This window comes from Cyrtonyx montezumae, unplaced genomic scaffold (genome assembly GCF_038088225.1).
Source record: "Cyrtonyx montezumae isolate F1298 unplaced genomic scaffold, pur_monq_1.0 scaffold_15, whole genome shotgun sequence".
NCBI classification, from domain to species: Eukaryota; Metazoa; Chordata; class Aves; order Galliformes; family Odontophoridae; genus Cyrtonyx; species Cyrtonyx montezumae.
Window position 1 is genome coordinate 9,187,094 of NW_027071881.1, and position 24,584 is coordinate 9,211,677.

Genomic DNA, 24,584 nt, shown 5'->3' on the forward strand with positions numbered 1-24,584 from the left:
CCTCATTATTCCAAGTATGAGATATGAAACGCGTTCCTACACGCATCCTGGCTGCTGCTACGGGCTTCCAGCGAAGCCTATTGTATAAATAAATGATTGGATTTCTTATTCAAGAGCTTCGCATTTGACAGTGTTAATTCTGATGCAAAATAGCCACACAAGTCCGGATGAAGTCACCGCCTCCCACGACAGCTCTATTTTTGAGGTGATTTTCAGAGCTTATGGTTTGTTTTTATTTTTATTTTTTTAAAGGCCACAAAATAACTCGAACAAAACCTTTGAGCCGTTACCCAGAAAACTATCATTAAATCATTTGTTCCTTTTTATTAGTATCATTGTAATTAAAGAGAATCATATTTCAAAAATACATCTTCAGCAGCACTTATCACAACCCATCCCCGCAGCCCATCAATTAGTGTTACAATAACCCCTCTCCCTTGTTGCCTTTGCTATTAGCATTTTGATTGAATGTCTGCTGAAAAGTGACTGCTAACAGAAGATTGTGTTCAGAAAGTAATGTTTCTTTATTCGCTTTCATTGAAGCTTGTCTCGTTGTCTCCAGCTCCTCCTCAAAGGAGACAAGACAGTTCCAAAAGCAGTAATTTTGATGCAGGATTATTTTTTTCCTCTCGGTGAGGTGAGATAGATCGGGCTGGGCTGCGCACAGATGCTATTAAATCACTTGATGGCAGATTTGGGGGTTTCTGTTGCTGTGACCCAACCACGGCGGTGCCCCACGCACACACGGGGCAGGGCCTGGAGGGTGACCCACCCAGAGGCTCCATCATAACAACCATCAATAATGCATGAGCGAGTCGGGGAAGTTTTTGGCCATGTTTATCACTAATAGCTCTGAATGTAAAGGGCAACAATCCATTACGCAGCCCTCCGTCGTACCACCACGACTCGGGTTGTGCAGCCGTAATAAAGCCCTCTAACGAAGGACAGATCTGTAACGAACGTCATTAAGGAGAGGAAATGCATGCATTCTGCGAGTGCCATGAATTATAAAGACAAGAGTTCATTAAATCTACTACATTAAAATAAAAATGACCTGCCACGTCAGACAGTTCTATTTACTGATACTCCCACCGCTGATGCCTTCCCACTGATAAATGACATTCATGGGGCACGACGCACGGCCGTCCACAAACATCTCAATTACTCGAAGGCGCAGGAATCTCGCCGCTGCACTGTGATGCTGCTGACAGGCCTGAGCCCCAGGGGCTCTCTTATGGCTCTGGGGGCAACTGGAGCAGCCCTGCAGCCAAACAGAGCAGCACCCGGACACGGCAGTGCTGATTCTGCTGAAATCCCACGTGGGCACGGTGCAGAGCGGGGTGAGGAGCAGCCACGCCGGCCTTGGGGCGCTCCTGGTCGCTGTGCCCCATCCCCACGCTGACCCTGGGTACCGGCCCCATCCCCATGGGCACCCCATGTGCTGCCAGCCCAGGCTCGGGGAAGCCAGAGCCCCCTGCACCCCCTGGGCAGCCAAGAGCTGATAACGGTGTCAGGGAGCAATTTCATTTTTAAGATGCCTCTTCTCAAAGACTTAAGGTGAAAAAGAAGAACGTACTAAATCACCGTCAAGGCACCGTGGTGTAAGACGGGGCATTTTACAAATCGAAACAGTTAATACAATAAAAAAGGTACAAATATAAAAACAAATGGGTCTGGTGCTGGGCTGTGAAGGGCTGACACGCTCACGCTGTCACCCCCGTGCAGTGACGTAGTGCACCCACCCAGGCCGCGTGCCCCACTCATGCACACACCTCTTTGTACGGACCCGTCAGTAAATACAGACACCTATTTTTCATGCTGCTGCCCACAGTTGTTGGGTGCTTCTACCGAAGTCACCTGACCTGGAAAGCATCTGTTGTTAATGCCACTCTTTTATTATTTATCAAATCCATTTCTTCGCCCAATGACTAATTTCCTGCCACAGCTGCTCCCCTCTGCGCTCTGCAGCTGCTCCTGCGCTGAGCAGCCCGGCCCTGCGCTGCAGCCAATGCCTCCAAGCCCTGACCAGGGACACGGGCAGACCACTGCCCCAACAGCCCCTGCTGAAGCTACTGCCACACTCATACAGAACAGCCCCTCCCTGGGGACGTGGAGGGATGGGTAGGGGCTGCACCTGTACCTGGTGATGGGGGAGGACCTTCCTGGCACCGCTGTGTGGAGCTGCGGGTGCCCCAACCCCAGCAGTGCCCCACATGGACGTCCCTCTGGGCACCACGAGCATCTAGCGATGCTTCTAACAACAATCTCCAAATCATCACTTTAGTTTAAGGTGCTCTTTCTGATCCAAAAATCACTGTTAGCAAAAAAAAAAAAAAAAAAGAAAGAAAAAAAGCAGAGACCCCAACCGATCCGCTGACCTGGAGCTTTTTGCAAGGAGCTGCTCTTATTCCATCACACCCAGCAAAAAAAAGCACCAGATGTTCGTACCTCAGCTATAGGTAAAAAAAAAAACATACAGAATAAGCAAAATCACTCCTTGCCAGAATGTATTTATCAACCTAATTAAAGAAATCTTGAGTTAAAACCCAGTGTTCTGGGAAAAGCACTCTGGAGCACAGGTAAGAGGGCACGGGAGGGGAACAGTGCTAGGCACACCGGCATGGCTGGCAACAGCCCACCATCACAGCACCCACACTGATGTCACAGCCCCATAGCTGCTACCAGAGGAGGACTCATGAGGTGGGACGTACCCATGCAGGAGCTGACTATGGTCACTGCAGGGCTTCAAGTCCCTGGAAAGCAGTGCTGCCCAGGGGCAGCGTGGCACAGCTCCTGGTGCTGCCAGCACTGTCTGTGTCGTTGCATGTCTGCTGGATTTCAGCAGCTGGGGATGGGAAAGTGTTATCTGATTGAGCAGATCACTGGGAGCTCTGTGCACGGCTGTGTCCCTGTGCAAGGAAAGGCAGCAGCAGCACACGGGCACTGCCAGCAGCAGGAGGGGACAGGAGGGATGTGGAGCAGCACTGCTGGGAACACCCTTCCTGCGTTCAGAAGGGCTCTGAAACCTTCATCATCACAGCCAGCAGATACAGAGCATGGATGTCACAGGAAGAAATCAGAAATCTGCTCTCACAATGCAAACTGAGAGACTGCACTGGAACACTCCCAGCAATGCACTGGGAGCGGGACGGAGCACTGTGGGACGGAGCACTGTGGGACGGAGCACTGTGGGACGGAGCACTGTGGGGTGCCCCTGTGTTCCCACCCCACATCGTTGGGCTCAGGCTCGCTGCGATCGCTGCCGCTTTCTCAAGGTCACTGTGCTGATTTTAATTCTGCTCGCTGTAGTAGCACTGCCCCTCTATGTAAATGTTGCATTTTGTTCTCCTCCTGCTTCTGGCCTCTCTGCAATTAACATTTTCAAGCAGTCCCACAAGACCGCAGCACTCCCTGCTCATCACGTCCTGATGCAAGTGCTCGTCCCGGCCCAGCTCCAGCATGCTGACACGTAACAGAGCCAACAGAATTCAAAAACTCTCTAAAATATTTGCACAGTCCTCACTTTAAGGCTCCTGAAAAACCTTCCAGAGATGAGAAAGGCTCCACTGATTTACTTTGCACTCTCCAATGCTACTGCGCTCTAATTACAATAAGGTGTTGGCACTGAGTGGGAAGGCTCCTCGAGGCTGTGAACTGAAGCTCTATGGGACAGAAATGCCCCTGTTCCTCTGAAGGTTCCACTGCTCCTGGCCCAGAGCCCCACCAGCACCTCCTCTGGGATGGGTGTTACAGATCCCCTATCTTTGCAATGTACTTTTAAGCTGGTATTTACCTTAGAGTCTGACTGTGCAGCTGGAGACTTCCAAACTAATTGCTGCGTTGGGTTTGCAACCTTTACTGCAGGTTGGTGGGACTTTTTCTTCTGTTTTATTACCACATTTGTTTGTAAAACGAGAAAATAAAAATGTCATGCCATCCCCTGAGTGCCACTAGCAAGCTGAGCACCCCCTCCTTCAGAAAAAGCACTCACACACGTCTGTGCCTTCCGTGCATCCCACGGCCTGTGCTGCTGCTGGCTCTTTCTGCTCCTCTGGATGCAGCTTCCATCACTGGTACAGAAAGGAGCAAGGAAGAGCAGCCTCAGCTGGTGCTCTGCAGTGTGGGACTGGTGCAGAGTGGCAACAGCCACCCGAGACATCCCATAATCACCTGGAGAAGCGTGGCCAGAGCCTACGTGCTGCTCTGAGGTGGAGCCTCCAAGGATACAGGGCTCACACTGGCTTAAATGCATTTGTTTTTACACCTCATGCAAGGTGCTCCAATGCAGCAGCAATAGGTGCCGGCCAGGAAACCAAAGCACAGGGCTGAAGGATGCGAGGTTTGGCAGCTCCTCCTCCTCACTTCGTGGCTGCTGGCACAGAAGAAGCAAGCAGTGCTGGGAGCACCGTGCAGGAGCGCAGCAGGCAGGGCTGGGATAAAGCGTGCAGACCCACGGCAGGTGCTAGGGGACAGAGTGGGACACGGGGCCACATGGGCCACTCCGACCCCACGGGCACAGCTCCTGCGTCCCCCTGGTGTGGGTCTGACCTCGGGATGAGAGCCAGGAGCGCTCTGCTTCAGCCCTGCCGACATTAATATGTTTTATGACATGAATATTTATAAGTGAGGATGTAATATTAAAAGCGTACACACATGAAATATTAATATGGCACATGTCACAACTGCAAACCAAACAGATAGGTGTGAATGATGGCACCGCCGCTCAGCCATCACCACTTCCACTGATAGGTCTGTAAACCGTAAATAATATTCACTAATTAATCTTCGCAGCCCTCCTTGCAAGTTTTGAAGCAAATATTTGCTTAAAGACCGACTGCAGCTCCTCTCCCCGTGCCGTGCCTCGGCAGCACACCCAGCAGAGCTGCTGCTGCTCAGTGTGCTCTGGGATGAGCTCTGCCGCCGGGAACGCCGCGCTCCGAACAGCCGTGCTCTCCGGAGGCTCATTTACACAGCCATGAAGTGACAAGGGAATAAAAGCCATCCTCACCCAGGAAAGCAGTAACAATGATGCCGCCTCCATTTATATCTTATGTCACGCTTTTCATCCAAAGCTCTTCAAGCACTCATTGCACTGAACAAATATCGGCCCCGGGTCAGAGCCAGGAGGAGCTCCCTGCAGCCCCCTCCTCCCAGCCCCCCTGAGCACGCTGCCATCGCGCTGCGGCCAACGCAGAGGACAGAAGCAGGCCATCACTTCTGTATGTTTTCAACACTCTCCTCGGCGACGTCTTTTCAGATGCACGTGACCTTGCTCTGCTTGAGAGAGACAGCGATAAACAAATAACTGCCGTGGCTCTTAATTATATTTATATCTCATCTAGGAAAACGTCAATTAGAACTTCAGAGGTCAACTGCAGAACGGAGCTTCTGGCAGTCAGACAACGCCAGAGGCGGTTTTGCTCCTGAGAAAAGGAGCACCCTCCCTGGCAGAGCCCGGCAGCATCCCGCTGCCAGCAGCACCTTTCTTCCAGCGAGCACTGGGACTGCCCACGGCCCACTGGGGCAGCAGCCCTGCCACGCTCTGCGCCAGGCCGGGGAGATACCCCGAGCACCACACACCAGATCCTCTTTGCAGCACGCAGACAGCCTGTCTTTCTTTAATTCTGTTTAGTTTTAAGATTAAAGAAGCCCAAATCATACGCTGTCACTTCCCTCCCCTGCCATTCCTAACCATGTGAGAGTTAATTGATATGAAAATAACTCTGGGGGCTGCATGGCTTTGGAAAACATACAGCATTACATTTAATACCAGCAATTATGACTTGGGGGATTCAATCAGTCAAAATCCTTATTTTCCTTTCTGAACTCTCAAGCTGTGGGGCTGCCACGACGCAGTGCACGGCCCTGCAGGCAGCACAGGCTGTGTATGGGCACAGCCTGCTTCAGAGCACCCCACCGCACCAGAGCACCCCACCACCTCCTCCAGACTCCTGCCCACCTACATGCCCAATGGCTGCAGAAAGAAAGGGGAGAACGGGGTTCCTGAGACAATTCATTGATTAGGAGACACTGCACTCTGCTTTCCCTCCTAAGAACCAAGGGGGGAGGAGATGAGCACGCTCCTACATCCCTCGCTCAGTATCCAGCAGCACCAGGCTGCTCACCAGGCCGGGCACCCCCAGGGATGCTCCCCACAGCCGCCTGCGCAGCGAAGGCAGAAGGGCATCATCATCTTGCAAGGCTCCCTCCAACCCCAGAGATCGATAACTAATGCTGAAGTCAAGATTTTATCTGCTCTTTGCAAGGGTAACAAAATAACACCGCCCTCTGTTCTTTTTTTCCAATTACTGAATCCTTTCAAGACTGACCCAGTAATTTTCAGCTCTGTGAAATTTTGGGCAGCGAAGAAAGTGATGAAAGTGATCTTCTGCAGTGCTTACAGAACTTGTGTGTTTTTAATCCCTGTAGAGAAATGCAGAAGTACAGTACGGGGTGCAGAAATTCCACATTACCAAAAAATAAATGGGATCGTAACAGAAGGTGATGTGCACAGCGGCCTCTACACCTCCACCCTCTGCATCCCAGGGCCGACACACAGCGGCTGTGCCACGGAGAGAAGCCCTGCAGCGCAGCACTGCTCCCAGCGAGGTCAGACTGCTTCACTGACAGCACTCCCATGGCGTGGGCTCGGACCTGGCAGCTGCCTGGGAGGGTGGTGAGGCAGAGGAGCAGGAGATGCAGCAGCTCTGACTCTCACTTCCTCGACACACCACGAAGGAACGATGGGGTATTAGAAAACAGAAGGACATCACAGAGGGAGCAAAGTGGTTCGCTTGGTAACATTTTAAATGGTATAAAAGTTCTGTGCTCCATGGGCAAGGTCAACATTTTATTCTGGGGGGGATTCCCAGGCCCCCCAAGGCACTACTACCACTGCTCAGCACTGAGCAGCTCTGGGACTGCCTCTTGCCGTGGGGTTACACGTGAGCACCACACCAACTGCTCCGAGCACACGGACAGCACCACGCCAACAGACGCTCTCAATTTGCTTGCAAGGAAATGCATCTCCCTTCCAGCAGCGGGGAGTGCATTCTAATACTTCTCCTTGCCCACGTTGATCATTCCAGGCATACACTAACTACAGTAAACCACAGCGGATATTTTATCTGCCATTTCTCTTTCCCTCAGCTAATTTGACGGTACAGATTGCAACCCACAAGTGGTTTTAAGAATTGCTATTAACGCTGCTGCTCGCATGCGACTGCATTTTAAACGTGTTTCCAACACAATCAGAATGTCACAATTTGTAAAACCCGGGGTGATTTTATAAACGATCGATGCCACAGGACCCGCTCCATGATGACAGCCTGCCCAGCAGCTCATTAGCCTGATTAGTGGCAGCTACCTGCATGGAGGAGGAGAAAACGTCTGGGGAGATGGGCTCGGCTCAGACACGAGGCCGAAGACGGCTGTGCCTCCCAACTCATTATGCTTGCTTCCTCCTTCCTCCACTCCATGGCAGAGGTGAAGGTCAGGGCTCAGCTGCCGTGTCCCCCGGAGCAGGGCTGCCCTTGGGCTGTGAGTGACAAGGACCCACTGCTGACCAAGAAGCTGAAGCAGCCGTGGCTGAGACAACAGCTGTGACAATGGAGCGAGCCCCTCTGAGAGCCGCTGCGTGGACGCTGGTGTGGCCGCAGTGTGAAGGGCACAGCACAGACGTCCGGCCACGCGTCCCTGCGCAAGGCACAGGCTGAGCTGCCTGCAAACATGCTTTGTGAGAGCAGGAGGAGGCAGCACCCGTTGGTGCCGCTGGGAGGGAATGGTGGCACAGTGCTCCTCGTGTCCCCGGGGCTCCCGGCTGCCACGGCTCTGCTGGAGCTCTGTGGGGCACTCACCCGGGCTGCAGAATCATTTCTTTCTGCTGAGAGGAACGGTAATGCTGGAAATAATCCTCAGCTCATTTTCACAGAGCTGTACAAGCCATGATGAAACCTTATCTGTCCAATGAAATATGTGGATGGGATTCCTCTTCTGGCCATCTTGCTCACTCTATTATCCATGCAGGACAAGCAGTCCTCAGCCTCACAGCACCAGCAAGGGGCTCAGCACCCTGATATCCCGCTCTCCTACTGCTCTTACGCCCAGCTCACCCCAGCAACGCCCTGGTACAACATCGCATGTACAAACATGCACATCCCGGAGGGCCAACAGTGGGGACGGAGAGGTTTTTCCTTGTTTTGATGCAGCTCTGCTCCCCGTGCCACATGCTGGTGCTGGGCTTTACCACCTCCAGGGACAGTGATCCTCCCACAGGTACGTCATCAGGCTGACCACAGAAGTCACCTCCAATATGAAAACCCACACGGGACATGGCACTGCATGCCACGCAGCCCTTCCTCTGCATACTGCATACACAGGGAGCTGTTTCAAACACGAGGAGCTCTGCTCACTGAGTTTAACCACACGGTCACCGTGCTGACACTGAGTTTGGCTGTGCCCAGCACGCCGACGCGGTCACGAAGGCGATGGCTGAGCTCTCTTACCTCTATGCCTGTTGGTCGTCTTGTCAAACATAAGCATGGCGTCCTCTACCTGAAAGACACAAGGGGGAGAGGCGTGCTTAACACACCCGGCTGGCTTGGCAGAGGCACACAAACACAGCGGGAGCGCAGAGGCCTCGGCTCAGGCGGTGCAGATGCATCACATCTCCTTCCTCTGGCTCAGAGTCAGCACGGCCCCTTGGAAACCTGCCGCTCCCAACCTGCGTGCTCGCTGACATCTGATCCTAAAGCAGAAAAGTGAATGTTAACAGCTCTGACACCCTACAAAGCCCCACGTACAGACGGCCCTTCCACCTCGGCCTCTTTCCCTTTTGCAGAGATAAAGGACGGCTGAGAGTGGCATCACGGATGCAAATCACGCCCGTGACTTCTCCAAATCAGAGTTGCTGCCTTGGCTGAGAATTGGGAGGTTTCAAGGAGCGGGAGCAGGGCAAAATCTGGTCAGCCAAGAAAGGTATTCAGAGGGTTTCAAAGGGCCCTTTGAAAAGCTGGAGGAGAGGGCAGAGGGAGGGGGGAGAAAGTTTAATTCGCATCAGGCTTGGCATTTCCACTTCAGAAGAGAGATGACTGATGAAATGTACTGAAGTGCAACCAAATTGCTTTCAACTTTCATTACTATTTGCATGATTTATTCCACCTCCGTTTAATCCGTGCAGCCACACCTAACATTTTACACTTATTTTAGAAGGATGTTGAACTCAGGGGCTGTGGGTCAGCGCTGCACGCTGCAGGAGAGCCCCTGCAACCTCTCAGAAAGGACTTCCCGGCTTCCTGCTCCGTGTCTGAAACCAGGGGCTGGTGAAAACCTGCACCACTGCTCAACTGCAGAAGACATCAGGGATGGTTATCTTTGTAGGGTGTTTTCCTTTTGTTTTGTTTTGTTTCCCCACTGACTTCTATGAGGTTTTCATGCTTTTACATTCAGGATTTCTATAAACCATGTACCTTAGGAGAAGGGCTCACAATGTGCTTACGTGCTCTCCTCACTTGCACAATGCCACCATGGGCTCCTCCTCCCATCCCAGCAGCCCCTGCCCGCTCTGTGCAGGTAGCAAAACACAGCTCGAGCCTCTCTTAACGACTGCATTAAAACACACTCCAGGATGCAGCAAAAAAGCAGTGCAGCAAAACCTTTTGCTATACCAGGGTGCATTCAGAAACCTGCCTCTGGATAACTTGCTCTTAACTTCTGCCAAGCACTCTGCAATGGTTAGCAACAGCTGGAGACAGAACAGCATGCCTCCCTAATGCCCACCATCAAAGAGACCAATGATGCTGATGCAGTGGAAGTCCAAACCACGCTAAGCACAGAGCGACTCGTCCTGCTGCCTCTCATCACTCGGAGGAAGAAAATTCACAGGTCTGAGCGGTACCAGGAGGCTGATAAGGATGGTGCTCCCCTTCACACACCACGACCACTTATCTCCACGCCAGGGTTACGTCTGTACAGCAGCTGTTTGTCATTCTCACAGGTCTTGGCCTCACTGGAGACAACCATGACACCTTGCAGCTAGAGCTGGCTCCAGAGACCCAGAGACCCCGACTGCAGCCGGGCCCTGGGGCTGAAACCTGGCACCTTGTGCTGGGGATGCAGCTCCCACAGTCGGTGTCAGGTTTGGACAGTGCGTGCTGGTAACGAGCAGTAATCAGGGGGGTGTTCTTGGAGCCAGCTGGTGCCCTCCTAACAATGTCTAATTGGTTATCTTTTCTGCTTCCTAAGGTCAGAACATTTTATCTCCGTCTCTGCCCTTTTGGAGTTTACCCCACCCTGTGTTATTTTGTAGGGCAGTCATTGTAGCAGAAGAATAGGCTCTTTCCTCTATAGTCCGGTGACACAATGAGACTTCTTGAAACCTCCTGAATAGACAGAGTGCAACGGCCAGAGAAAAATTCTATTAATGCTTTGCAAAATAAAACATCTGAGAGCCGGTGAGACAAGCAGGAGAGGGAAATCAATACGCAGAGGGCAGCGTGCTTACAGAAACTTTTCACCAGTTGCAAAAAGGTGGCGAGGGTACGGGAGGGAGGGGGAGAAAGAAACTTCTTAATGCAGAAAACCCATCAATGGTATGGAAATCTGGCAGAACAGCAAGAGCTGAAACTGGAAGAATCTGAATATACAAAGGGCTGAATAGAATGAGAAAACCACAGTGCCTCACACGCTGCCCGTTTCTCACGGTTCTCTGTGAATCTAACACAAGCGGTTTGTTCGAGTCTTCATCAAGGAGAAATAAGGGACGCAGTCAAGGTAACCAGCAGGAAACCCCGCAGTAAGCAAATTGATCCCTGCTGCAAGGGGAGAAAAGACACAAAGCCTGCAGATGAAACTCAAGGCGTTCGGTAGCGGTGACCCTCCAGAAGTTAACCCCTCTGCAACGCAGCTCCTGCACTGCCTGATGCTGCTCTACACTGAGCTCCCCGATCCCAGCCCAAAGCCCAAAGCCTCACCCTGCGCTGCAGGGAGGTTTCTGCAGGGCAGAAGCAGAGCTGCAAAGCCCACCCCCCCCCCAAGGCCTGTCTGTCTGTAGCCTGGAGCACTGCAGGGTCATCCACCCCATAACAAGAGGCCATGGGGCTCAGGCAGCGATCAAGGGAGCCCTGACCAGAACACAGTGCTATGGAAGCCAGCATGAATATCTGCATTACGCTGCTCAGCACAGAGGCCAAAAGGAGCTGATGAATCCTACTAAATAATGAGCAACAAATGAGAGAGCACGTCAGGATGAACACAAAGTCTGAGCACCTATGGCAAAGGAAAGAGAGAGTCTTTCCACTCAACACCAGGAGCAAATGGGCACTGCTCCCATCTGAAGGACATCTCCCCTGCTCAGCATATCCCATACCCACACCCAATTTAGATCTGGCTTCTCACATGAAGCCCAGTAATGGGTTTTAGTTTATTTAACCTTTTTTTTCCAACCTACTTGGGGCTCTGAGAACAGGAAGGGCCACAGCATCGCTCTAATCACCGCCTGGAAGGAGGAATAGGGAATAAGAGGAGAAAAGAGGAAAAAAATGAAGAAGCCAAAGGCTTTAATAATCCTAACAGCTCCAGGCTTATTTAAAATATGCCCAACTAGTTCACAAAGGGATCCGCAGAGATAAATCTATTTGATTTTCTTCCACTTTAATGGCGACATATATTTAAAGCAACAAAACCAGGATGACCTAAATAAGATGCCTATTAATTGTACTCAGAACGGCTCTGAATTTAATGCAACGGATCCAGCCAGAGCGAGCACACGCACTTTTCTCCATTCATTCCTCCCACTTTCCTCTTCAGGATCTTCACCTCCTCTCCTCTGTGTGGGGCTGTCCCGAGTGGTCAGAGATGATCAAACCCTGTGCAGCCCATCACCATAATGAGTGAAAAGGCCGAATCCTCTCTGCAGATGAGAGGCAATTCTGTGCGGTGCCCGAGGACGGCAGTTTCAATCACACACAGGTGCTGCTGCAAAATCAGTGAATACTCAGCCAGGAAACGGCAGTGACTCAAAAGAGGGATTTTCTGGGAAACTTCACGTCTGGTCTTTTATTTCTGCAACCTGGATTTGGGTGCGGAGCTGCATCAGCTGCAGTCAAACTGGAGATGTCACCGGTTCCTGTGGAGACCACCCTGGGTCAGCCCAGGACCACCGTGAGCGGGGGGGGTCTGTGTCCCACGCACCCCCACAGACCCGGGGGGCAGAGGGAATAAATGCAGCTGCTGTGGCTGCTGTTATTTACAGAGTGCCTGTGCAGGCACAGGGGTGACAACAGCCACTATTTCATGTTCTCAAGTTCCTTTTCTCCCTTTGAATTAAGTTTGCTCGTTCAGCGAAACCTCCACGGGGAAACCACTGACTTTCACAGCTCTAACTAACACACAGTAACCTTTATTCCTCACCATCTCCTCGTCCAGTCGTGGAGACTCTGTCCTGATCCTAAAGCTGAGTTCCCAACACATCCAGTGCAGGTGGGGACCCCCTGCCCCCCAGGAAGCGCAGCGGGGCCGGGCCAGGGCTGTCTGAGTTCTGCAGCCCCGCAGGGAAAAGCAATGGGGCAGAGAAACGAAGCAACGCGCTGCCGTGCAGCACCGTGCCCATCCCAACGTGCCCATCCCAACGAGGCCCGAGGAGAACAGCAACTACAGAAGGATGACACTCAGTGACATGTGTTGTGCTGCGTTCCCACCCCTCTGTTCCAGGTCTGCAAACCGTTCAGGTCTGTCATCTCCAGCTCTTCCAAGAAAGTGCGCTGGACGTTCTTGTCCAATTCCTCCAATTATTTACGCACGCTGCACAACTCCTACAATATTTTGCTTCCAGAAGCAGAAAAGCCTCTTAGCTGCTCGGAAACTGTCAGGTGCTATTATTTTAAATGTGCATGTGAAATCCGAGTGCCAGCAATGCGCTCCTGCCGATGCACAGCCTCCCCCCACACAAATTAAGACAGATACGCATCGGGTGCCCCAGACAGAAAAAACGCTTCCCCCGCTCCGCAGGCCGGAAAGCTGCAACCACGGCCACGCTCCCAGCAGCCGTGGCCGCGTGGCAGCACGGTGCCACCTGCAGAGGGTTGGCACATTTGCACGCAGCCGGGAGCCGGGCTCACGCGGTGCAGTTCCTCACCGAGCGCGTCCCGACGTCCCGCGGTGACGGCTCACCGACCCCGGGCTCACGCGCTGTGCACCGCGATAATCATCAATGCCATACTGTGCGAGAGCGAATTCCAGCGCCAGCAATCTCACCCCCCAGCAGTCGAGTCTTTAAAAAGTCTTCTTCAGCAATTATAGCTAATAAAACTACAATTTCATTCAACACACACATATCATTGTAACTAATTCTGCTCCGTCAGGGCTGAAATTAAAGCAGTCACTCAATCACGGCCGTCCCAGGGCTCGCCCACCAGCCGGGACGCGGCGTGGAGCTCCCACCCGTGTGCCGCAGGGCACTGCTCAGTATGTGCTGTACCACCAGGGATGCAGGAACGGCCACTGCTGTCCTGAAGGCACAGCTTCCTGCAGCAGGACAAACTGAGGATGGCACCACATGCAACTCCTCGTGAATCCCTTAGCAACCATTCCTCACCGTCAGGACGTGCTGATCAAAGCGAGGTAGCTGACCACAGCAACATGGGGAACGCTGAGGTCACGGCAGCGTGCCTCCAACTGTGCCCTGCAGCACAGCCCCAGCACTGCATCCATCCCAGCACCCATGGGTGCTGCCGGGCAGGGACGGGGCCGCCCTCGCTGCTCCGCACCGCGGGCAGAACGCTGCTCCTTCAGCATTTGGGTGGTGAGCCAGGTGCCGGGCGCTCTGCGATTTTACTTTCACGGCACATTAGCTGCCGTCAGCAGAAATAACTCTTCCTCCCTTCACAGTGCTCGTTTGCATATTAGCACTGCAAAGCTGCAATCTGTTTTCTTTTCCAAACAACACCTACGTGGTGCTGCCTGCACCGCGGGGGCTCTGGGGGCAGCCCCCACCACGCCAGCCCCCACCCACTGCCATGCTCACACACATCTGGGCAGATGTGGTGGTCAGCATTGCATCCAGTCTGCTCCACGATAAAGGGAGTAGAAAGAAGGTGCAAACATCTCCGTAACACCGCTCAGTGACGCCCAGCAGAACGATGCAAAGGACAGCGCTGGGCAGCCACAAAACACAGCCTGGTGTTACCTGTGACCACGGCTCCCTTTGGGGTGATGGATGGGTGGGTGGGGAGAGCCCAGGACAAACCCAGAGGGAGAAGGGAGCTTCAAACATCTGTGGAGCAGTAATTTGGGATTAGCGTGTGACACAGCACACCTTCTCTTCCTAAACCCAGCATTTTCCCCACCAGCACAACACTGAAATGCAGGCAGCTGTTCTGCTTACTACCAACGTGCCCAATAATGAGATGCAGAGACACCACCAGAAGCCTCATGCCACAAAGAGCATCACAGCCATTCCTCTGAACACCCCGAGTCCAGCAGTGACTATTTCAGGAGCAGTCCCCTACACATGGAGGCTGCTGCTAAGCACAGCTCGACCTGCAGCGCGCAGCTAAGCCCCACTAAGCCCTCTCAAGATCTGTTTTTTAAAGACAACAATTCCGTTTTCACAATTTCCTTGTGAGCACTTTCCAAGACCAAGATGTACGGGCAGCACACCGTGACTCGCAATGGGGCCGTGTCCTGAGCTCCAGGCACCGAGCAGCTCCCCTACACCCAGCTCCAACACTGCAGAGGGACAAACTGCTCCCACAGCCACGTGAGAGCACCAGGAGCGTTTCAGCACAGGTTCTCACCCACCCAGTGAGGACGCCCAGCTCTGCAGACGGAGTGCTTTGGAGCAGAGCCCCAGCACCGGGCAGACACAGCCGAGCGGATCTGATGGACAGACATGGTGGGCAGCAGAACCCGAGAGCTCAAAGGGCGTCCCCTGCCCTCCCGTAACTACCTGCTGAATAAGTGTGAAGATAAGACAAGGATTGCATTACTATGTTTCCTGATGCATGAAGGGCTTTTTTATTGCCCAGAGTGTAAAAAAAAAAAGTCTGAACAATTGCCACAGTCAGCCTCAGAAAAAGGCTCAGCTGCAAAATGAAACAGTGTCGTTTATTAGCAAAGAAAAACTCATCTAAGTTTTCCTTGGCTGTAATGAAAAAAAGTTTCATTTTATTTCCTGGTAGACCCTTTTTCCTTTCATTGTTCCTTTCATATACTGACTTGCATATTAAAGAACGCTTTGCCGGGGCTATTTCTGCCAAGCAGAGCTCTCTCCTCCCGTGTCCCTCAACCCCCGATCAAACACAGCTTACGTTTCTGCATTTGGGTTTTCTTAATGCACAGAACAGCACCGCAGCACTTCACGGCAGCCAGCAGGGTGGGCACCCAGGGTGCTGAGCTCTGCCACCCTCAGGGCACGCCTGGCTCACGTGCTGGGCTGCACCTCGGGGCACGGCCACACACAGTGCCCTTCAGGGGACCCTTCCAACCCAAACCCCGCTGTGAAACAAAGGCAGCAGAGCTGGTGCAGCCCGGCCCCACTGCTGGCAGCACAACCACGGCCACCGCCGCTCCCCCTCGGGACGCTCTGGGTTGAGCCCCTGCACTCCCAGCACTTGTTGCTTCTTGCCCAAAAGCTATTTGAATGGATTATGTCCCAGTGATGAATCTCTCGTCTGAGCGCTACAAGAGGCTCTTGAATCGCAGCAAACAGGCTCTGTAAATCAAGCCAACTGCAAAAATGGGTAAAGAGAGGATTGAGGCGCTAAGAACGAGGTGACAGGTCCACACATCAATCCCGGGTGACTGACAAGGTGTCCTTCGGAGACGTGCCCATGTATGTTTAAACTTTGCTTCACTGGCTACGGTGCCTCATACCACAATAAGTCAGGACACAATAACTGAGCTCCCATCTCAGTGGATTGTCACAGTGATAATTCCACCTTTGTAACTCAGCTCCAAATAAACCCCCTTTGTTCTGTCTTATTACACAGATTCTGGTATCATTCAAGTATATTAACTGTAGCCTATTACTGTCACACAAAAACGCTCCCTGAGCCACAGCAAAGGGCTCCCCAGACAAAACTTCATGTCATGTTAATCCAAGCTCTAACAACTATGAGGATATATAACTGTATTCTAATTGTGCTTTGTGCTTCCGTGTGCAAAAGCAGGAGGTGTCAGAGGTGGCGGCCGCAGCCGCATCCCAGAGCAGCACCCACTGCCACGGGGCCGATGTGGGACCTGGGCTGAGCAGCATCCCTGGCACAGAGGGAAATCCAGGCTGAGAGCAATGGAAAGGGACAGGAATAGCACTTGAACAGGGAAAACCAGCACTGTGGAAATTGTACGTGCTGAGTTCTCCAGCGTCTGCTGGAAACGCTGCGTGATAAAGGACAGCAGCGAGCAGAGCATTCATTTTGTACCCAATGATTCAAGCAGGCAAAGTGAAAAGGAAAGAACAGTAAAAAAGAAAGACACATTTATTAATAGCTTATTTTCAAATGCCAGCTGCAAGCTGGAAAATGTTGTAAAAGAAGCGAAAGGATCTGTCCCATCCCCGAGAGGCTGAGGAGGGACCGCTCTGCTGTGCTCTGCTTGTGCTTTTGCTAACCCAGTTTTAAGTGTCACGAGAAAGGAGATTTATAACCCTTCCGTACATAGGGCCACAGTGCTGATCTCGCAACTAAATCCGCAGCAGACTGCAAGTGGCCAGGTTTTAACCTTGCTGCTCGCGCTGTAGGACACCGCTCCTTCTGACTCTTCCTTACTCTCTTGATTTGCTAGCAAAATCTTCTCTGTTTTATTCTTGCAAAATTGGGTTTCAGCACAGTGAGTTTCAAGCTGACCCAGCAGGATGAAACGGCCACGAAGAGCAGCCAGGAGCACAGGGACAGCTGCGATGCTCTCTGCACCAGGACACAGCTCAGGCCCAGCAGTGAGCACGCACGCAGCCAGCACTAGGCTCAGCACAGGTCTCGAACAGCCTGGGAGACTCTTCAGAGGAACTTCTGTGACAGCTAGCCCAAATGCCACCACAGTTTAAGGAAACACAAAGGTTTTCCTTCCTCTACACGCGCTGTGGCCACTGAGGGCTTTGCCAGCACTTCCACACCAGGAGAATGAGGCTAATGCAAACAAACGCTTTATGTTATTTACTCGCTGCTGATTTATAACACCTACCTGCCATAAAGTGTCACTCTGCAATGTTGTAAAACAGAGCCTGTACTTTACAGCAGCCACCAACAGCCGGGACGAGGTCTGCAGGTCTGTGCTCAGCACCGTGCCCCCACCACGGGCAGCCCTGCAGCTCTCTGGATCCGCACACCAGGCCCCCGAGAGACCCAAAGCATCAAACCCGCGTCTGTCTCCAGTGTCAGAAATTCAAAACCAGCTCCCTAAGCTCCCCAGGCTCTAATTAGGTGGCACCTTCCAAGTGGCTCCCGGAGCGAGCCCAAGAGGAACAAAGCAGTGTACGTTTCTGCGACAGGTTTTGTTTATCGGTGTGAACTAACCCCAGGCAAACCTGGAGAACTTCAGTGCATGTGTCAGAAACAACGAGGAGCTCAGCAGAGACCAAAGGCAGCTGCGAGGCAGCGCTGGGTGCTCCGAGGATGTCATCTCCCCAGTGCTGCTCCTCTGCTTCCCAGCTCTGCATGCCACCACCCAGAGCTGCACAGCGAAGCTACGATGCTTTCAGCAGCCCTTGGTTGACACGACAGCCCCCCGGTTCCACATCTTGAGGCTTTTTCTACAGCATATTTCAAAAAGGAAAAATGAACAGTCTTGTGTAAATCACAAGGCTCCAGAAACGGGTACTCCGAAGGAAAAAAAGACCTCTGAACAGCCTCAATTTCTCAGTAGGTTGCGGGATTTGGCAGCACCCATCTGACACTGTTTATTTTTCTTCCCCAAAAGTTGCACTGTGTGGAGCGGTAGAGCAAAACAGTTTTCTTTGGCAGACACGGGCTCTGCTCCGCACTCCCCTCCTCCCTGACACACCATATGGACGGCTCTTAATGGAATATACGTAGAGAGGGATCTTAAAGCAGCTCAGCACTGCTGCAAGCACTGCTCCTCTGGAAGCCAGGCTGAAAAACGCCACGTGTTTCTGGAACCATCACTTCTCACTTCAGGGTCTGGAACAACGCAGCCCATGAGCTTTGATTAAAATGCCAGATAAAGGCTTGATGATGTAAGACATGCATTATATACATGTAATTTTATGTCTATTATTAAGATCAGAGCTATTCTTCCAAAATGCCTTTATTTAAGTAGCGCATTGTAAGAAGAGCCCAGGGAAATCAGGAAAGCTGGCCTGGACAGCTTCAATACAAAAGAGATAACCCAAAAACCAGAAATTTATTAAAAAGTGAGAGATTTTTCTTCATCAGAGGGGCATTTCCGCAGTTCCTAATGTGCTCAAAATATAGGTATGATGCAAATGGACAGCAGGCTGTAAAGCACAGCTAGAGAGTTACAGACAGGCTGCCCAGCTCGTAGGGTGCAACCCATGGCCAATCCATCTGCCCACGAGCCCGGCGATTCCCTTGGGATTTCCACTGACTTAAGGGAAGTTGGCCTGTAACCCCAACAGCAGCAACAAGGCAGGAGCCTCTGCAGAGCAAATCTTTTAGGAAGAAAAAGGCTTCTATTCTGGGGAAGAGGTCTGAGTTAAGTTGCTTAAGTTGAGCTTTTGTTTTGCATTTCTTCTCTCCCTCTTTCCTGGAGCAAGAGGCAGGAGGGACAGGCATTATCTAAAAAAATCTTGCAGCGTAATGTCAAGATCAATATGTTGACCTAACAAGTAATGCCAGCTTCAGTAGTGTCTTAATGATGTGATCATTATCTTCTTACCTGAAGTGCAGTGGCAGTAAGCACGTGTGCCAGCAGGAAAGCTTAAGACTACTCAGTGCAAAAGACCATAAACACTTCCCCATGTGAACAAAGACATTCTCCATGTTTGGCGTCTTGGGGAAAAAAATAGGTACCTCTGCTCCCAGCCATTCACAGCAGGCTCAATTAACCAAGCACCACAGAGAAAAACACTGCTGTGGAGGAGGAGTTGTTTCCCTCTGGGTAACACAGCTCTATGTGCTCCTGGCCATCCGCACAGGGTGCCTCGGTTTGGTTTGGAGTATCTTGGTTTGGAGATAACTGGGACCAGTGCGGCTTGGAAGCAGCCAGGAGAGGAGAAGCTGCTCTAAGTCCCCCCTCTCTGCAGGAATATGAGTGGATTCTATGACCCTGGGGGATTCTCTGCCCCATTTATCCAGCAGACAATCCATAGTTTGGTTGAGACACTGCTCTCAGGACAGCAGTGCCCCACCAGCACCGCAGGGCGCGGCCGAGGCCACGGAGCGAGGCGTGCAAAAATCAGCAGCAGTGCAGCAGTTCTTGTGTCCGTAATAAGTGACAGCTAAATACCAACAGAAAAGAACGTCCTCTTCCTGAAAACGGAACTTAGAGGAACATTCATTTCCTGCAAGCAGCTTTGCTGGCCACCGGCGAGAGCGGAGCAGGAGCGCGCGCTGACACAGCCCCGCGAGTTCGCTCTGAGCCTCTGCGGTTTGTCTATCTCCAGAGACAGACCCGGAGGAGATGCCACTAAGACAATGCATCCTTAAACAGATTTCAAGACTGAAACGTGCGATTTTTGGTCCAATTCCAAAAAACGTTAGCGAGCGCGAGACATCTCTTTCAGTTGTCTGCCTCGGATCTCCCTGGACAGCGCCAGATAAAGAGGCAATTCATCACGGGCTGAAGGCTGTGCTATCTGCCTTGCTCGCCCCGCGCTCGCAGCCTGACCTCCCTCCTCCATTTTGAGGTGCCATAGCAACACAGAATTAGCGCGCGCGGGACTGGTAAATGAATAATTTACTGATTTCCTAAGAACCTGCCTCGCAATTTATAGTTCTATTATCTTCCACAGCCGCGTCTTCACTCCTTTTGTACAGAGGCTGCAATCAAGCTGAACGACAGTGAAAACCTGTGTGCCCACAGAGGGTCCCCTCACCCCCACGTCCCCCTGCACACAGACGGGCAGTGCAGTCCCCCCAGCTCTGCGTCCCCGTCCCCATCGGCCGACCATCAGCAACACCAGCAGTGAGCGGAGGGGAGCGCTCCTCGGTACAGCTGCAATGACAACTGGGGTGTAAAACACACGTGGAAAGGGTTCTCGAGCGCTATCAGAGATGATCTTCCAGTGACTCAACCACATCTTGTCACTCAGACTCAATTTAAAAGACATTTACAAAGACAATGCAGCGAGAGATTTATTTTCAGCCTCATTTATTTGGGTGGAACAGGTTAGATTATTTTTGTTATCTGCTCCTCAGCAGAACGGATATCTCCATCCTCTGTACTGATGGGGTTGTGGGACGCTGCAGCCCCACGTGCCCACGGTGCTGTACCCAGCACACAAACTTCACACCAGCAGCTTCGAGCACAGCAGCAACCAGCAGCAAGCAGAAAGGAGCAAAGACTTCAGCATTTGCTGCGTGACTTCAACATCAGATTTCCAAAGCCACCTCTGACACGAGGTGCTCAGCTTCCACGGAGCTGTGGGCACACCAAGTGGGGATAAACCACCGTGAATACACCTGGGTGAGGAACTGGGAGCACGGCTGGCTCACAGCAGCCAGCTGTCACACCAGCAGTGGGGACGGCAAGGGAAAGCAATGCCTTAAACGTGGCAGGAGGAGAGGGGTAGCAGCCAGGACCCCGACAGCCCCCACCAGCCCGGAGTCCCCGTCCCTGTGTGGCTGCTGGGGATGACACAGCCCAGAGGTGGACACGGGAGGGACGGCCACCAAACAGAATGACTTCTTCAGCACATCCAAGACAGACAGTACACGCACAGAGACAGGAGCACACATAAGTTACAGCCAAACTCACAACTGCTTTGAGCTGTACTGAATGCACCTCCCCTTGTTATTTTTACTAATACAGCTGGAGTGAAAAGCAGACTTTGTCATATTCCAGAAACACAGGAATAGGAAGACGAGGAGCAGGTCTGTTTAAAAGCTCTGCTTCCTTTCACTGTTTACTGTTGCAGTCTCAAGCACAGCTGTACAATAGCACACAAAGACCCGTTAAGCCCCGTTCTTAGCGTTTTATTCCCCAAATGCCCATCACCTACAGGAGAGCAGAGATAAAAGTGAGGAGTTTGACCTGACCAAGCTCACAATAGCAACATAAAAGGATGCTGGGAGCACAGATGGATCTGAAGAGAAATTTGGAAAACGACACCAGAATGCAACCTAAGCCCTAAAAGCTGCGCCCATTTGGGTAAAACCCCGCGCTCCATTCCAGCCCCTGAGGGGCACAGCCGCCCAGGAGTGGTGCAAGATTGCTTCCCTGAAGGGTTTTCAAGCAAAACTCTCAACCCTTGGCACTACAGCACCCGCCTGCTTTAAAGATGAGCGCCTGCAGCTGCTGAGCTCTGTCTAAGCCTGCTTTTGGCAGCAGGCTCACCAGCTCACCAGCCCTTCCCAGAGGCACAGGGACAGCCCGGGGAGCTCCGCAGGGAAGTTTTCGTTATCCGCTCCAAAGGAGGGGGAGCTGAAGGCACAGTGGGTGCCTCTTTCCCCCTGGATCGATAAACTGCATTCAGACACCTGCACTGCAAGAGCCGCTGGGGCTCCTCCACCGTTAAAAGGTTGCTGTGCACTTCAATGAAAGCAAAAGGACAGATCTCTGCTGTCACAGCCGACCTAAAGGTTAAGCTGTGCTGCACTGTTTGCAGTGAATGGCCGTGGCTCAGCACAGCTCCTGCCAGCAACGTGCACCATGCTGGGGGCACACATGGGGACGCGGGACGGCCCGACCCGCACACAAAGACGCAGTGCCCGCAGCAGGCCAGGCAGGCAGCACAAGGAGTGCCCACATCCTGTGTGATGCCAATTAGCCGAGCACCCCGTGCTGCCCTAACGAGGATCCCACAGCCCCGTGTGCTGCATGCGGCCTTGAGCTTCACTGACCAAAGCAGAAAGGAGCAGGGGTCAGGCAGGAGCATCCCCGCTGCACCTTCCCTGCCCTCCCCACGTCCACGGCTCTCCCCTCCTGCTCAGCGGGGCAGTGCTGGTCCCGAGCCGAGCCGTGAAGAATAACAGTGCTGCTCTCCCTCCCCAGCTTTTACTGAATCATCAGCGCAACAAAAGGGATCAGAACAAAAGGTTAAACTAACAAACTCGGCCGGGACAGCCGCTCTGCTTCCCAACGGGCGTTGGCCAACGTTGGCACTGAGCAGGACTCGTGCAGTACCCCCAGCCCAGTGCTGAGACCCCTCCAGGAGCCCACCCTGTGCTGAACCCCCTGCTGCCATAACAGGGCTGCTGTTAACAACTGGAGGAAGAGCAGCAGAGATGGAGAAGCATGCTCGTTATGCTCTTTTCATGTCAATGAAATAACTCGGTGCACTATGTAATGGCAAAAACAAGATGCAAATCATAGCAGATAGCTCTACTACACGTTTTTGAGTGGCAAACAATTCCAGCTTGTTTGACAACTGCTCCTGAAGGTGCAGCTAAACTGCCCTTTTGTGCCAATTAGAGGCTCACCAGAACAGAGCCTGAACCCACACAACTGCTTAATAAGAAAGGGAAGAAACCATTTTGCTTCCCTTTTTAAAATTAAACGTGAACACCTTGCTAAGGATTCTTCTGGCACAGTGCTTTGGGGTCACTAACGTTCCCAAACAGCAATGTGACAGAAGACAGTTGCTTCTCCAGGCAGCAGAAGGCGATGCCCCTTACACGTCCTGCCCGAGCAGGCAGCCCTGCTCCCCGGACCACTGCTGGCGTGCTGGGAACCAAAGCAACGTCTGAAAGCAGCCCCCACGGAAGGACAAACACCTCCCCACGGGGCACGAGGTCTGCATGCTGTTTGGTTTTCTCACTGCTCCTCACCACACATCCCAGTGGAAGGAGCAGGATGAAAAGCCCAGCGGATACACAACAATCTGCTGGAAGAAAAAACCACAGTGAACCACGGCCCTGGACCTTCACAGACCATTGCAGAACAGCAACGGAGGCGATGCAGCGCTGCTGCTGCACGGGGGCTCTCCAAGGAAGCAAACAGCGGCGTCTCTGACGCCCTGGAGCAGTGCACGCAGCCAACGACGCCCATGGTGTTTTCTTCTGTCACTTCACACGAGGTTATTTCCATTCCTTTTATTTGTTGTTGTTTTTCTTTTTTTAATTTGTTTCACTGTGTTCGTCTAAAGCACGTCGATGGCTTTGGAAAAACAAACGCGGGAACAGAAGCGAATGAAAACCCTCAACGTGTTGTTCTGGAAATAAAGAGGGAAAGGAAAAAAAGAAAGGAGGTGGGGAATGGGGCAGAAGGCCACGTGGGGTGGCCCTGGGATGTAGGGCTGTGAGGGGGGGGACTGAGTGCGTGGCTGGGCATGTGTACTCATGTATATCTGTAGTTGTACCTTACACACTTATATACACTAAAAAAACCTCCTAAGAACTGCCCCTCAGAGGAGCAGTTTGGGTTTGTTTCTTTGGTGCCAGTGCATGTGCTCACAGCAGAGGTTTACAGCTGGACATACTCCATGTGGAAGCGAACCAGAAGCGCTTGTTTCCCAAGCAAAAGCCTCAGCTGGGAATGGGCCATACATTAAGCATCTTGAAAAGAATAAAAAGAAGCCCTTTCTTAGCCACGCAAGTCAGACACGACAAAAGAGGGATGAAATTCAAGCGTGAAAGCCACGGCTGCACAGCTCTGGAAGGGACAGCCCGTGTCCCTCTGGCACTGTCTGACACAACAGCCATTACCCCCTCCACTCACTCACCATTCTGAACCTCCTTTCCACGGCCGGGCTCCCTCTATGCAGCGCACTGCCCTCGGTTCCCTGGACACTGCTCCTCAGTCCCACAGCTGCTGCATCCAACTGAGCTCCCACCAACAGCTCCTGTGCCTCTTACCTCTCCCCCAGCAGCTCCACAGCCGTGCTGGAACTTCCCAGTTAGGATTCACTTCTCTTAGTGAGGGGTGACCAGGTTGAGGTCTTCCAAAGAAGGCATCCGTGTTTCTCTTTCCTAACCCGGGCACGCGGTGGAGCCGGTTCCCCTCATACACTTCTTACCTTCATACACCTCATACACTTCTTACCTAAAGCTATCTTTTTAAACGAGCCCTTACAGTGTTTTATCCCTTTAATTTATTGATCTTTGCTATTTCAGTCCTCCCTCTGCACCTCGTGGGATCCTGCCCACCCCACTGCCCTGGGGCACTGCCGGCCCCGGAGGAGCACAGTGCCCAGCCCCGCAGCACAGCCCCACGCTGCCACTGCCTGCACCCTTCTCACCCTCCTCCAGGGACGTGGGCACAGAGAGCATCGCATGGAGGAAAATATGCTCCAAAATGGGTCATCCATTCTGTACCCTTGTTATTTGCGGCTAAGTATAATGGAAAAAATTGACTGTTTGCTTGGTGCAATAGGGCATGACTCTGTTTACACAGAAATAATGGCTAAACAGTGATGGATTCTAAATCTCCATTACAGTGAAAGATTTGAAGGAGTAAAGCAGTTAGAAAAATAATTGGTTTTCTTGTTTAGTTTTAAAAAGCCTTTACACACT

General features: G+C 52.2%; 1 protein-coding gene across 13 annotated transcripts in view; it reads right to left on the minus strand.

Annotated features, from left to right (window-relative positions):
• MSI2 (musashi RNA binding protein 2) overlaps window positions 1-24,584 on the minus strand; it is a 173,163-nt gene that overhangs the window by 56,866 nt on the left and 91,713 nt on the right. For all 13 annotated transcript variants that reach the window (XM_065732130.1, XM_065732129.1, XM_065732128.1 and 10 more), the window contains one exon: window positions 8,505-8,553. In XM_065732130.1, the coding sequence (XP_065588202.1) occupies window positions 8,505-8,553 (49 nt within the window). The remainder of the gene's footprint in view (window positions 1-8,504; window positions 8,554-24,584) is intronic.